General features: G+C 37.8%; 1 protein-coding gene across 2 annotated transcripts in view; it reads right to left on the bottom strand.

The window, feature by feature from the left end:
• LOC129017761 (coiled-coil domain-containing protein 144A-like) overlaps nt 1–16,255 on the bottom strand; it is a 125,980-nt gene that overhangs the window by 106,330 nt on the left and 3,395 nt on the right. The window contains exons 2-4 of one of the 2 annotated variants that reach the window (XM_054458492.2): nt 15,739–15,809; nt 2,704–2,952; nt 18–130 (exon numbers count right to left, since the gene is read on the bottom strand). In XM_054458492.2, coding sequence (XP_054314467.1) covers nt 18–130; nt 2,704–2,952; nt 15,739–15,809 — 433 coding nt within the window. The remainder of the gene's footprint in view (nt 1–17; nt 131–2,703; nt 2,953–15,738; nt 15,810–16,255) is intronic. The other variant, XM_054458493.2, reaches the window with a different exon arrangement.

Genomic DNA, 16,255 nt, shown 5'->3' with positions numbered 1-16,255 from the left:
TTTAAATGTTTCCACACCTGTGGCTGCTTATTTTTACATCCTTTAAGTCTTTCTTGCTCTTCCTCTGATGTCAGCTCCAAGTCTTGCTCTGCTGTGAAATCCAAACGTTCAGCTAAACTACTTAGAACAGCTAGATAAAAGACATAGTCTTTATAAAAATATATTTTAAATTACATTTCATTTTATTTCATAAATTGAGAGTTTAAATGAAGCTTGATCTTTAGTGGAATACTTACTTAAGAGATACTTCTAATTCTCCAAAACTTCAACAAACCACTTTCTGGGAGACACTAGATGCCACCAGGTTAAAGAAATACAGTCATGTTGAAGATTGACTCACAGATTCATCCACCCAGCATCAATGAACAAAGCCATCACAAACAAAACAAAATTTTGGAATGCAGTAGCAATATTATTAGGCAATGCTGCATACTGTTCTCCACTTCCTAACAGTACCTGATTAATGATTTCCAAAATGACTGTGGACAACTTTATTGGTGTACACCCTCTTCCTAACATCTGAAAGGTTTTCCTGTATTATTCTGACAAATGTATTAAAATTTTCATCTTTTAAAACAGACCACTAAAAATAAATAAATAAAATACAATAAAATAAAAAACAGACTGCTAGGTGAAGTTGACCCTCATCCTGGCTATCTTTCCCCAGGTAAACAGGTATCTAGGTATCTCCTTCCTTGGGGCTGCCCTAGAACTTCAGTGATTTTTCTACTGCATCTCCACCACCTGAACTGTCAATTATTGCTTTACACATCTATTCCCTTTGCTCCTTGACTGTAGGGAACAATCTTGAAAATCATCTTTGTGCAAGGAGTCATTATCTATTTTACTCAGCAATTATGTATTGAGTCTTGCTATGTCCTAGGTGTTGGGAGCAAGCCCCCCAAAATCTGGCCATAAACTGGCCCCAAAACTGGCCATAAATAAAATCTCTGCAGCACTGTAACATGTCCATAATGGCCCTAACGCCCAAGCTGGAAGGTTGTGGGTTTATGGGAATGAGGGCAAGGAACACCTGGCCCACCCAGGGCAGAAAACTGCTTAAAGGCATTCTTAAGCCACAAACAAAAGCCTGAGCGATCTGTGTCTTAACAGCATGTTCCTGCTGCAATTAATTCGGCCCATCCCTTCGTTTCCCATAAGGGATACTTTTAGTTAATTTAATATCTATAGAAACCACGCTAATGACTGGTTTGCTGTTAATAAATATGTGAGTAAATCTCTGTTCGGGGCTGTCAACTCTGAAGGCTGTGAGACCCCTGATTTCCCACTTCACACCTCTATATTTCTGTGTGTGTGTCTTTAATTCCTCTAGTGCCACTGGGTTATGGTCTCCCCGACCGAGCTGTTCTCCACACTAGGCACTAAGGTTTAAAAAGTGAAAAGAAAGCATGTCAGAGATGACTTTTCTAGAGATCCTGCCCAAGCTGAGACTTAAAGAGTGAGGCTAGCTAAATTAGAAGGGGTAGGGAGCAGGAAAGAGTGAAAGCATGACACACAGCAACAAATGGCAGAGAGAGGACTGAAAGCGTATATGTATTTGCCTACAATCAAGGGATAGGTGAGCAGGACCAGACCAGCAGTTCAGTAAGGCCAGAGAAAGGGCACACGGGGGAAAGGGCTAAAGATGGAGAGCTGAGCAGAAGTCATATTATGAAAGCCTTATGTATAATTTTAAGACGCTTGGACATTAATGTTCTCAAGAGTGTTCCCTGGTTCTGTGTGCATTGGTGATAGAACATTGTCAACGCCAAAAACAACATCCCTAGTGAACACATTTATTAACACAAGGTGGTAGCTCATGTGGACACAGCCAAGGAGATACTATGAAGCAAATTCTCAATGAGTCTCATTAATTACTGACTTGGAAAGCCGATTCTATAATACATAAAGTCATAGAAACGATAGGAAGTCACTTAATATTTGCTTTTGGAAGGTGTTTTTTTTGTTTTTGTTTTTTTTGTTTGTTTTTTTGTGTGTATTTATTTATTTATTTATTTTTGAGACAGAGTCTCCCTCTATTGCCCAGGCTGGAGTGCAGTGGCACAATCTCGGCTCACCGCAACCTCTGCTGCCTGGGTTCAAGTGATTCTCCTGCCTCAGACTCCCGAGTAGCTGGGAGTACAGGTGTGCACCACCACGCCTGGCTAGTTTTGTTGTATTTTTAGTAGAGACGAGGTTTCACCATATTGGCCAGGCTGATCTCGAACTCCTGACTTTGTGATCCACCCGCCTCGGCCTCCCAAACTGCTGGGATTACAGGTGTAGGAAGATGCCTTTTAAGTTATAGCACATATAGTTATAACTAATAGCTGTTAATTCAGAGCTATAAAAATAAAGCAAAGAAACCACATTGTGTTTGAGTCAGCAATCTTTAGGTCTCTACTGAGTTATCCTAAATATAATCCTATGTTAGTCCCTAAACATACTTAGTCCCTACATTCTAAATATAATCCTACTTTCTAAAGAAAATCATGCTTTCCCCTAATTCTCTGTTATCTAGATGTTGCTTTGGTTAAAGGAAGTTTACAAATGGTCTGCCAAAAGGTATTCTGTTCAGTACAAAAGGAGAGTAAACACAAAGCACATTTTACCAAAAAAATGGTTTTTTTTAAGTCAGAACTGTAGCACTATGCAGCCAAGCAGAGGCACTCTAGGACTGAATTCTCTATGCTTCTTTGTTACCTTCTTTGCTCTCTTTGTTTTCTGGTAGCTGTGATTGGCATAGATCATGGAGAGTATCTTTCCCTGAAAAAGGTACAACTCCAATGTTCATCTTTTCTTGTTCTGTTAAGTTCATCTGTCCCAATTCTTTGGTTGCTGACTGATTTTCAGGCATTGATGATGATACAGATGGACATTTATCATCAACCTTCAGAATCTTGGATCTCTGACAAGTCTTATCACTAAGGGTCAAATTAGTAGGATGCCAATCTGAAAAATCCAAAAATGAAGTTTTCATTTATTAGGATATAAATAACACAATAATTTGACTAACCTGTATACATGCTTTCTTCACAGAAACAGTCCCACGTTCTGCTCTCTCCCACAAATACACCATGCATTCGGGCTTATTATATTTTACATGTCCTATGCTTGCAATTCATTCAGAAAAGCTTAATTAACTATCATCTCTCACTTTTCTACATGTTTACTGTTTACTATTACTTTTATTCACTCAGCAGTCTCTATTACATATTTTGCTTTCCATTAAGATTCTTCATGGATATAAATTTTTTATATACAGAATTTATGTCTAACCATTTTAAGCTTAAATATACATGACAGCATTGTGTGTATGTATTGTAGAGACACAGGATTTACAAAAACTCATAATAAATATACTTTTAAAACTATTTTAATTATAATGAGATGGTCTTTCCTCAATGCACCACTATCTTCAGAATTTACTTTCAAATACTTGGATAAACTTCATACATTTATTTGCAAAATGAGAGCTGTAAGGGCCCTAATTGTTCCCATGTAAAAACAGGATTAGTCTAGGACCACACTAAATCCAAAGAGCACACAGTGCCACGAGATAAGGAATATATATATATATATATATGATATATAACATATAACAAAATATTTTCCTTTTTTCTATATAAACAAAATTGTTGGGATTTAAATTTTTTAAGACAAGTGAAAGAAAAAAGCCAAAAACACAGAAGTGAAACTTTAAAGTCCATTTCATCAAGGGCCCATTTATCCACAACCACATATGTGGTTTAAAATGTTGGCTCTAATTTGTGATCTGAGAATCCCTGGAGTTCAAGATCCAGGCAGGGGGTCAAAGACATCAAATAATACAAAATGTTATTTGCCATTTGCACTCTCATTCTCTTTCAAGTGTACAGTGGAGCTTTTCATAGACATGATGTGTCATAACATCATAGCTCTAATGGTGAATGGGTCATATTTCTAAAGGCTATTGGAATGTATGGCTGTGCATGCTTGTTTTTCTAAATATTTTAGTTTTTATTTCTAAAATAGTGAAGGACCTCTTCAAAGGGAATTACAAACCACTGCTCAATGAAATAAAAGAGGACACAAACAAATAGAAGAACATTCCATGCTCATGGATAGGAAGAATCAATATAGTGAAAATAGCCATACTGCCCAAGGTAATTTATAGATTTAATGCCATCCCCATCAAGCTACCAATGACTTTCTTCACAGAATTGGAAAAAGCTACTTTAAAGTTCATATGGAACTGAAAAAGAGCCTGCATTGCCAAGACAATCCTAAGCCAAAAGAACAAAGCTGGAGGCATCATGCTACCTGACTTCAAACTATACTACAAGGCTACAGTAACCAAAACAGCATGCTACTGGTACCAAAACAGAGATACAGACCAATGGAACAGAACAGAGCCCTCAGAAATAATACCACATATCTACAACCATCTGATCTTTGACAAACCCGAAAAAAACAAGAAATGGGGAAAGGATTCCCTATTTAATAAATGGTGCTGGGAAAACTGGTTAGACACATGTAGAAAGCTGAAACTGGATCCCTTCCTTATACCTTAGACAAAAATTAATTCAAGATGGATTAAAGACTTACATGTTAGACCTGAAACCATAAAAACCCTAGAAGAAAACCTAGGCAATACCATTCAGGGCATAGGCATGGGCAAGGACTTCATGGCTAAAACACCAAAAGCAATGGCAACAAAAGCCAAAATTGACAAATGGGATCTAATTAAACTAAAAAGCTTCTGCACAGCAAAAGAAACTACCATCAGAGTGAACAGGCAACCTACAGAATGGGAGAAAATTTTTGCAATCTACTCATCTGACAAAGGGCTAATATCCAGAATCTACAAAGAACTCAAACAAATTAACAAGAAAAAAACAACCCCATCAAAAAGTGGGTGAAAGATATGAACAGACATTTCTCAAAAGAAGACATTTATGCAGCCAACAGACACATGAAAAAATGCTCATCATCACTGGCCATCACAGAAATGCAAATCAAAACCACAGTGAGATACCATCTCACACCAGTTAGAATGGCGATCATTAAAAAGTCAGGAAACAACAGGTGCTGGAGAGGATGTGGAGAAATAGGAACACTTTTACACTGTTGGTGGGACTGTAAACTGGGTCAACCATGGTGGAAGAAAGTGTGGTGATTCCTCAAGGATCTAGAACTAGAAATACCATTTGACCCAGCCATCCCATTACTGGGTATGCACCCAAAGGATTATAAATCATGCTACTATAAAGACACATGCACACGTATGTTTATTGCAGCACTATTCACAATAGCAAAGACTTGGAACCAACCCAAATGTCCATCAATGATAGACTGGATTAAGAAAATGTGGCACATATACACCATGGAATACTATGTAGCCATAAAAAAGATGAGTTCATGTCCTTTGTAGGGACATGGATGAAGCTGGAAACCATCATTCTCAGCAAACTATGGCAGGGACAAAAAATCAAACACCGCATGTTCTTACTCATAGGTGGGAATTGAACAATGAGAACACTTGAACACAGGAAGGGGAAACATCACACACCAGGGCCTGTCATGGGGTGGGGGGAGGGGGCAGGGATAGCATTAGGAGATATACTTAATGTAAATGATGAGTTAATGGGTGCAGCACACCAACATGGCACATGTATACATATGTAACAAACCTGCACACTGTGCATATGTATCCTAGAACTTAAAGTATAGTAAAAAAATAGTAAATATCAATAGATACAACCGACTTAAACAAAAGCTCTTTGGAATCTGCAATCATTTTTATTTATTTTATTTATTTGTTTATCATTATGAAGACAGTTTAACTGAGATCCAGTCATTTGATAGAAAACCAGAGCTTCCTGTGTCAATAAGGACTGACCTCAAAAATGTAGTGTGTCCAGACAAAAGAAAGTTGCAAAATATGTAGAGTGTACAACAATTTATATACACTTTTAGGACATGAAAACAAATTCTACTTATTATTTATGACCATACACATATGTAATAAAATGTTTTATAAGGGAATGGACATGATAAATGCTTAATTCAGGGTGTTGGTTACCACTAGGCAATAATATTTAATCATATAAAAGGAGCCCCAGGCCAAAAAGTTTCAGAATCAGTGTTTTAAAAGACTGTGTCCACTGTATAGTTATTAAGGAGTGATTAATTGCTTTCCTCATTTTTGATAATCAAAGATACCCCCGCAATACACACACACATGATCTGCTAACCACAATATCTGACTGGCTTAAAATCATCAGTATAGCCACACTATGATGAAATAATTAAAGCACAACTCACATGTTGGCAAGTAAAGTTTGTCTTATAAGTTTTGGTGCTCCATGTTGACCTTATATTCTTTCCACCTTCCTAATACCCACTCTTCCTTTTTCTGAAGTATTATCTCATTTTACCACCCTCCATCATATCCACCTGCTTATTTTCCCTTCATTTACTCCCTATACTCTCTGCCTTCCACATTCTTTATTCCCCCTTTCACTCTTATCCTCTTCCTTCTATCCTGACATTGCATATCTAGGGTTCAGTACTATCCACAGTTCCAGGCATTCACTGGGGGTCTTGGAATATATCCCCATGGATAAGGGGGGAAAACTGTACATTGTGTTGTGTAGGTCTATGGGTGCTGTGCTATGTTATATGGCAAAACATAGGGAAGACACCAGGGACAAGGATCTTTGCAAAGACTTTTGAGCTGCCAGCGGAGAAGAGCTCAAGGGAGATCAATGTACTCACTCTCACTAATCCTCTTCTGGGGCAGATGCTGGTTATATTTACTTAGTTCTAGCTATTTTCTCTAACACAAACAAGGCTCAAATTTACCTCCCATTTTACCTCCCATGGAAAGAACCACTGGAAAGATCACTCCCATAAAGAGCTTATTCACTCTGAGCCATACCATTCATTCAGAGAGAAGCTTAAGAAGAAACACTGCCATGGTGGTGGCAGGTTGCCAGGGAGTACTACCTGATATGAAAAATATATATGAATAGAACTATCAACTCAATCAAGCTGCCAGAATGTGCCAACAGTTGTTAACTCTCTCCGGTGAAAACAAAATTATTTTTCACTTCTTGTAAAGCAAAACACTGGTATTTCTTATGACAGAGCACCTAGTTGTAGATGAGCCATGTTATAATAATATAGACTGTTTTCAAGCTCATCCCTAAAAAGAAGAGAACCAGTGAGGAACATATTTATTCACATGTAATATTCACTGCCTGATCTTCTTTTTAAGTGCAAGGTAAGTACGCAAGACTTTGTGATTCCAGTTTTATAAATTCCAGCTCTTGAGATTATCCTGTCCTATCACTACAGTCTATCTGGACCCATCTCCTAGAGCACGATGGTCCAGTTAGTGCTGGGGAGTACTGCATCGTGCCATTTTTCCCCACCCTCCCCGTTACATGGCAAATGTCTACAGAAATCACACTTTCTCAGCACGTCAAGTCATATGTCATCAGATCCTATTCTGATGAACAAAACACGAGGAAAACAAAGGCAAGGACAAAGAACACCTAAAATGATAGAATCCAATTACTATGGAAATTTATTGTTTAAATATTCAAAAAGATATCCACTGTTTTATTCCAACTATATGACTAGTCTGGAAAAAGCAAAACTATGGAGACGCCAAAAAGAACAATGGTTGCCAGAAGCCAGTGGAGAGGAAGAAACAAAATGGCAGAGGACAGAGGATATTTAGGGCAGTGAAACTATTTTGTCTATGATACTACAAGGGTATATACATGCCATTACACATTTGTCCAACATCATGGAATATACAACACCAAGAGTGAACCCTAACGTAAACTGTGGACCTCGGGAGTGATGTGTCTGTCAAGGTAGATTCCTCAACTGTAACCCTGATGAACTCTGATGGGAGGTACTGATAATGAGGGAGACTATTCATATGTCAGGGGTCATGGGGAATATGAAAAATCTCTGTACCTTCTCAATTTTGCTGTGAATCTAAGACTGCTCGGAAAATAATGTTATTAATTTTAAAAAATTACTCACTGAACTTGCTATTACTCTAAATTATAAAAAGACAGAGTCACCTTGAAAATTGCAACTCACTAAAGATCAAGGTAACAGAATATGAGTACTATCTCCCAAATTGAAGCATATAAAAACACATAAAGCAATTAATTTTAATTGCATATTTAGGCAAAAAAATTGATAAAAATGATTGAATATCTAATCTTATTTCATAATTATAAACAGGGATTTAATACAACACAAATCAAAAATGGTCCATCCATGTAAATAAAATGAAAGACAATTTTTATTCTAATTTTAAATCAGAAATTATTATGCCTATTTTATCCCACAATTTTACTGAAAAGTTAATCAGGTAAGAAGGACAGATTATAATTACTTAATATTGCCATAGTAACTTATGTATAAATACCTGTTAAGTATTCACCAAATGTCAAAACTGTAAGCAGCCTTGCTGCTTAACATGAATGATGCAACTGAAACAAGTACCATGTTACGGTCTATCATAATATTTGCTATTACATAAAATTTTAAGATAACATCAAAAATTTAGTCAGGGCCACAGCTGCTGGGCACCAAAGATTTCATATAGCAGGCACAAGACATCCATCCTTAGAAAGGCTTGCTTTCAAGGCTAGTCCTTGGCTGGTGTTTGGGACCTTGAATTTGAGAGGGTTCCCACCATTCCCTAACTTAGAAGAAGGGAATGGCTCACTGTGCCTAAATTGTTTGTGCAAATGTGGTTTACTATGAACAGTTAATTTCCTCCTGGGAGTCTAGAATTTTGTTACATGTGAGGGAGAGAAGAGGTGGCCTATGTGACTAGCCTCCATTGAAAACATGGGTGCTGAGTCTCTAATGAAACTCTGGTAAGGTAGACAACATTGCACATGTGTCGTCAAAATTTGAGGCTGGGGGAATTAAGCGCATCCTGCTAACTACACAGGAGATGACTCCTGTAGCTTGTGCCTGGCTTCCTCCAGACTTTGACAAATGTATCTTTGCCCTTCTCGAATTTTACTTTGTGTCTTTTCACTGTATTAAATGTAATAAATCAAAGCCCCGAGTATGACTGTCCGCTGAGTCCTGTGAGTCCTTCTCAGTGAATTACCAAACCTAGGGTGGTCTTGGGAACCCCTGATACAATTGCATTATACAGTTTTTTTTATTGTTTAAGTTGATGTGTTATATGTGACTACAATCAGAAGGTTATTTCACAGAATACCTTTCCCTAATCTGTTTATTATTTAGTTTTTGACATTTGCCTTGGAGATTCCTGTACTTCTATATCCACTGGACTAACAGCATGAAAAATGCATGAAACAACGATGTCAGAAAGTAATTGTGAAAATCAACAATCCTATTTTAACCCAATTAAAAAATAGAAAATCTAGATGATTGACAATATGTTCTACAGTATAAAAGTTTCTGGAACAAAAAATTTAAAGATCACAGTCAGTTTTTTCCCACTCGGTAGGGTTTAATTCATTTTTATAATAATTGTGCAGCAGGCCACGTGCAGTGGCACACATCTGTAGCTCCACCTACTCAGGAGGCTGAGGCAGAAGCATTGCTTGAGGCCAGTAACTAAAGCTGCAGTGTGCTATAATTACACCTGTTCAAAAAAAAGTCCAAAAAAAAAACCCTGCAAATAGTGGAACTGATCAGTAAGGATCAATAGGACTTTTAACTTATCTGGCAGGGAGAAGAGTCTTATCTTATATATAGATGGTTAAAATTGTGGTAATCCAATTGACCACATATTCTAGTTAAATCACAGACTACCAATTTCTGAAGAAATATAATACCAGAAAAGCACTTCATATTTAAACTATGTCAGATAAAACAATTTGTATTTGACAACCCAGAAGACACTTAAAATCTTGGCAGACCATCATCATTGTGTCATTGTGGTGCAGATATAAAGAAGTGCATTTGAAATGTGTTCTAATAGTATTTTCTTTAGGGATGAAATGCAAAAGGAAGCAGTAAGAGCAGAAATATGACAAGGGGGTAAATGAAAAGGGAACTGCACTAATAAAGAGTCAGGCACTGACTTTTCTACTGATGTGACCAGTATTCCCCAAGTACTGAGAACTACTATATTCAGTATTTCACTTTATATTTTTCTCCAGGACATTATATTAGTTTCCTGCAATAAAATATTTTTACAATGTCAGTTTGTCTAAACTGCTGGCCTGTAAACTATTTCTAATCAAAACCTGAAATTGTGTCACAACATGGCTATATTACAATTCCATGTCAGAGGAAGGATATATACATGCATCTGGTAGTGGCTTCCAGTTGTTGCTGTCAGATGTCTGTTTGGGAATGCATCCAGAAGAGCTTATCAAGGACTTGAGTACAAAACAAGCATTTCCACAAAAAAGCAGGTAAGAAAGACACTTTTCCTCACAAATGACCTTAGGTTTAGACAATTCTAGGAAAATGGTGGTACATTAACTCACCAGTCTTGACCATTTTCCCTGATCCTGTATAGGGAGCTGCTGCAGTTACAAAAGTTAGGCAGGATCTTGGTAGGTGTATTCTTCCACATCTGAACACCAGAAGTACTGATCACATAAACAGCGAACCCCACAACTCTATGATTGTTCTTTAGAAGAGAGTGCCACCGAAGAGCTTTTAAAAAGTTAACTGACTTTACTTTTTAGTAATCTTACTGGTTAGAATTGATACTCCCTCCTTGAAATTCTCACCTTTGTAAATTTTTGCAGCATCACTTTATGATTCCTCCTCCTTTTACTTTAGCCACTGCTCAGGCTTCTTTCCTAACTCCTCTGGGAAATGCTGATATTCCCAGGGTTCTGTCACTGGCCCTCTGCTCATTCTATATCTTTCCCATCATGGACAAGCTCACTCAGATCTACAACTTTGCCTCCGTTATTCCAAGTCTGCAACTCCAACCTCCCTCCGAGTTCCATCTCCAGCCATAAAAATTTTATCCGATTACCTACTGAAAATATCCTACATGGACATTCCAGTAAACTCAGCAATGCAGAGAAAACTGTTAGTCGTGGCTGCTGACCCACACTCTCCTCTATACACCTGAAAACTGCCTACTCCCTCATGTCCAGGTTAAATGCTAGGGCACAAGCCAGAAACCTGAGAATCATCTGAGATTTCTCCCTATCCCCTATGTTTTTACATTCAACAATCACTAAATCATATTAACTGTACCTCTTTTCTGCATCTGCTTTATATTTCCACTGCCACACGTTTATTTTATGTTTATATTTCCTAGTTAAACATGGGCTTTTAAGTAGTGGCTTTTATAGGGAAAAAACAACTATTAATGTTATTTCTTTAAAAAAAAGCTTAAGTAAAATAAATGAAAAAGGCATCATGCCAAGAAAAAGACCAACATATTTAAATGAATAACTGAGCTCCTTAACCTTATTGATTTCACCATGGATGGGTGAAAACCTCACAACAGACTGATACTAGTCTGAGGACAGGACAAGGAAACTATAGCTCTGATAACTGCAAATGTTTCCTTTGTTTCCCTGTCTCTTTATGTGGTTATCTTCCAGCTACCCTCCATATGAGGGGTCAGCAAACTATAGACCGTGGGGCAAATCCAATCAGCCTTATAGTTTTGTAAATAAAGTTTTACTGGAGATCAGTCATGTGTATTTGCTTACCTCTTATCTATGACTGTTTTCATACTTCAATGGCAGGGTTGAGTAGGAATGACAGACCACATGAAAAAGCCCTGTACAGAAAATGCTTGCCAATCCCTGCTTTATGCCATAACCAGAATGTCCTAATACTCAAATCTAATCATGTGACTCCCCACTCCAATGAGTCCCTACAGTAAACATTGCTGTCTCCCTACCCAATAGCGATTCCCTGTTCTGTCTTGCTGGAGAAACACACATCTATTTGGATATTTATCATGCCAATAGCCCTCCCAACTCCAAAAGAAGAAATGATTATTCTAAGCTCATCATAGTAATTACATTTGCTTCCCCAGTGCCTGGTTTAGGAATGAGCATGTGGTAGGACCCAGCCAATAAAATGTTACAGGAAGTCAACTGCACGTTTCTGAGTCTTCTCCCTAACTAAAAGAAACATGTAAAGAAAAGCCACCCTTTCAGCCTTCAGATATTGTCGGTGAGACCATGATGTTTGGAGCTGTTGCTAATTAGTCAGCCATGAAAACAGACATGAACAAAACACTGTGATATCACTGAACGGTCAAAACAACTCTGGTCCCTACTGTTTTAGCCACTGTTAATTAGGTCATCTAGTATTTTCAGCCCAAAGCATTCCACCTGGTAAATTTCCCATGGCCTACAGGAAAAAGATCTATTTGTTTCTTTTTTTTTTTTTTTTGAGACAGAGTCTTGCTCTGTCACCCAGGCTGGAGTGCAGTGGTGCAATCTCGGCTCACTGCAGCCTCCGCCTCCCAGGTTCAAGCGATTCTCCTGCCTCAACCTCTTGAGTAGCTGGGACTACAGGCATATGCCACCACGCACGGCTAATTTTTATTTTTTTATGTTTTTTATTTTTAGTGGAGACGGGTTTCACCATGTTGGCCAGGATGGTCTTGATCTCCTGACTTTGTGATCCACCCACCTTGGCCTCCCAAAGTGCTGGGATTACAGGCATGACCCACCGCACCTAGCCTGAGATCTACTCATTTCTATAGTATTAAAAAGTCTGGGCAGGGACTGGTGGCTCACGCCTGTAATCCCAGCACTTGGGAGGCTGAGGCGTGTGGATCACTTCAGGTCAGGAGTCGAGACCAACCTGTCAAACATGCTGAAACCCTGTGTCTACTAAAAATACAAAAATTAGCTGGGAATGGTGGCTCACACCTATAATCCCAGCTACTTGGGAGACTGAGGCATGAGAATCACTTGAACCCAGGAGGTGGAGGTTGCAGTGAGCCAAAAGAATGTCACTGCACTCCAGCTTGGGTGACAGAGTGAGACTTTGTCTCAAAAAACAAAGTCTGTCATAAGCTTGCCTTAGGTATTCACTTCATTCCCAACCATTCGCATCTCATACGTTTTGCACTAGCAAAACTGAACTGCTCATAAACCCTGCAAATTTTACTCAAGCATCTTACTTTCACACTCCAAACACACAATCTTCTGCCCACATCATCCTTCTGCCTCTTTACCTGGAAAAGTTCTACTCACTCTGCATGCTTACCTTAAATCTTACCCACTTTTTTACAGCTTTCATTCCTCACATAAAGTGTCTGGCACATATTTAACATAGTAAATGATCACTATACGCTTCCAGAGGGCATCTAGCATACAGTAGTAGGCAATGAATAAATAATTCAGCAAATAATTAAAATGACAATGATAATAACAAGCTCCTGGGTTTTGTTTGTTTGTTTTTTTCTTTTTTGAGACAGGGTCTCACTCTGTTACCCAGACAGGAGTGCAGTGGCATGATCATAGCTCACTGTAGCCTCAAACACCCAGGCTCAAGCAACCCTCCCACCTCAGCCTCCCAAGTAGCTGGAAGTACAGGCACCTGCCACCATGCCCTGCTAATGTTTTATTATTCAAAAAAAAATTTAGTAGAGATGAGGTCTTGTCATGTTGCCCAGGCTGATCTCAAACTCCTGGGCTCAAGTGATCCTCCTATCTCAGCCTCCCAAAGTACTGAGATTACAGGCATGCGCCACTGTGGCTGGCCCCAACAGTATTTTTAAATGTTTGTATTCTGTAACATTAGAAAAAAATGCTTAGTATCTAAAAGACATTTGATAATTAAGTGGACAAGTGAATAAATGATTGCCTTGAAAATTCTGTTGAAAAAACACAGAAATTAAATAGAGAAAGCTCTATTCTATTATGAGCACCTCAAAGACCAAAACTATGTCTATTTCATGTTTGTCTCCCATAACTTGCAAAACCTAACTTAGAGAAGTTCTTTGATTAATATGTACTAAATTAAAGGTGTCCTCTTACAGTTCAGACTGTCCAATGCATTAGGCATCACATCTCAGTAGCACAGAAGCATTTTTGTTATTGTGAAACATTTTTATACTTTTATTATAATTTGTTGAGCCTCAAGTTGGGCTATTTGAATATTATAATAATCTTTTGGCTAATGGTAACAGCATATCTTGTTCTAACAAAATTACCGTTAACATAACAATTAACCAGCAGGTAGAAGAACACATCTTGTTCTAATGAAGTAAATATAACTCATTCGATTTCAAATTAGGGGGAAAGTCAATAATAGTGACACCTTGTTGGTTTATAAGTATGTAACATGACCTGTTCTTCTCAACAAGGAATTGCTTTCCTGACTTCTGCACTCAGAAGGTATCTTCAAAAAATAATTTCCCATTAGTATTCGTGCACACTGGGTATGTTTTGCAGGGTTTTTTTTTTTTTTTTTTCCTGAGACAGGGTCTCACTCTGTCATCCAGGTTGTGATCACAATCACAGCTCACTACAGCCTTGACTCCCAGGCTCAAGCGATTCTCCCATCTCAGCCTCCCAAGTAGCTGGGATTACAGGTGTGCACCAAAACACCCAGCTAATTTTTTATTTGTTTTTGTAGAGATGTGGTCTCACTATGTCGCCCAGGCTGGTCTGGAACTTCTGGACACAAGCGATCCTCCCGCCTAGGCCTCCCAATGTGCTGGGACTACAGGTGTGGGCCAGCACAGCTGGCCATTTCACAGTTCTTATTGCCATTTGCTTATGGTGCCAGAAAGGTATTGCTGAGTTTCCAGTTTTGAAACTAATTTCTTTTTTTTTAGTGACACAAATCACTATGTGATATAGTTAGCCTTTGAACAACATGGATTTGAACTGCAGGGGTCTACTTATAAGCAGATTTTCTCCCACCTCTACCACCTGAGACAGCGAAGACCAACCTTTCTCTTCCTCCTCTCCTTAGCCTGCTCAACTTGAAGACTATGATGAAGAGTTATATAATGATCCACTTGCATTTAATGAATAGTAAGCATTATGATTTTCTTAAGTTTATTTCTCTAGCTTTCTTTATTGTAAGAATACAGCATATTAATACATATTCCATACAAACATATCTTAATTGACTGTTCGTGTTATCAATAAGGTTGCCGGTCAACAGTTGGCTATTACTAGTTATGTTCTTGGGGGGAGTCAAAAGCAACATAGTGAGACCACATCTCTACAAAAACAAATAAAAAATTAGCTGGGTGTTTTGGTGCACATCTGTAATCCCAGCTACTTGGGAGGCTGAGATGGGAGGATACAGAGATTTTTGACTGCAAAGGGGATCAAGCATCCCTAAATTCCACGTTGTAAAGGGTCAACTGTGATTGATATTCACTTACTAAACATAAGTCATTTATTTTAAAAATTAAATAGAGGTTCCAATTTCGTAACAAGTCTAATTCATTATAATATGACTATAAAGAAAACATACAACTTACTAACTTAAAAATATCTTTTTCTTATTTATACAAAAATATCATATAGGATTTTAGGGACCATAATTAAATAAATTTTTTTCAGACCAGATTGTTTGAAAAAAATAAATGACCTGCAGTTAACTTTTTAAATAATTGTGAAATCTAACCTACCAACAAAGAAATTAAGAGAAAAATATACAACTTACACACACAGGGATTTTTTTAAACTGCTCTTTCATGATCAAAACTTCCTTAGTCTTACTTTTTAGTTATCTATAGTAGGACCATCAAAAATAATTCATTATCGAAAGTCTTACCTGGATCGTTATTTTGAGGAAGACTTTGAGGTGTCTGTTCTGTCTTACGTTCAGGAATTAGGTGCCAAATGCTATGGATAAAAATGTATTAAATGAAATTACTATTTTAAAATAAATATATTAAATTTTTAGAGTGTTTCAAACAATATCAGAGGTAATATCAGAACTTTAATTATCCCACATACTTCAGTTTGTGAGTTCTACCAACTTCTCTTTAAGCTTCTAAAGAAGAAAAAAAGACGAAGTACTCATGAATTGAAGGGAGTATAGCTCAGTAAATTAACTCACATTAGCTTGGCATAATAGAAAGTGTCCTAGCTCTATTACCAGCAGCTATTTGTTCTCTGACAAGTTGCTTCTCTTAGGCTCAACGTATTCTTCTAAAAAGCAAGGATTTTACTGCCTTATGTCACTAGGTTGTTAAAGATTTAACGACATAACATTTTGTAAGTGCTCAAAGAAACAGTGAAGCAATGAAATAATTTGTTCTTGAGCTTTATGGCTGAAACTGTTTTGG

This window comes from Pongo pygmaeus, chromosome 19 (genome assembly GCF_028885625.2).
Source record: "Pongo pygmaeus isolate AG05252 chromosome 19, NHGRI_mPonPyg2-v2.0_pri, whole genome shotgun sequence".
Classification (NCBI taxonomy): domain Eukaryota; kingdom Metazoa; phylum Chordata; class Mammalia; order Primates; family Hominidae; genus Pongo; species Pongo pygmaeus.
The sequence above is the reverse complement of the archived record's forward strand: the minus strand, read 5'-3'. Positions and strand labels throughout refer to the sequence as shown.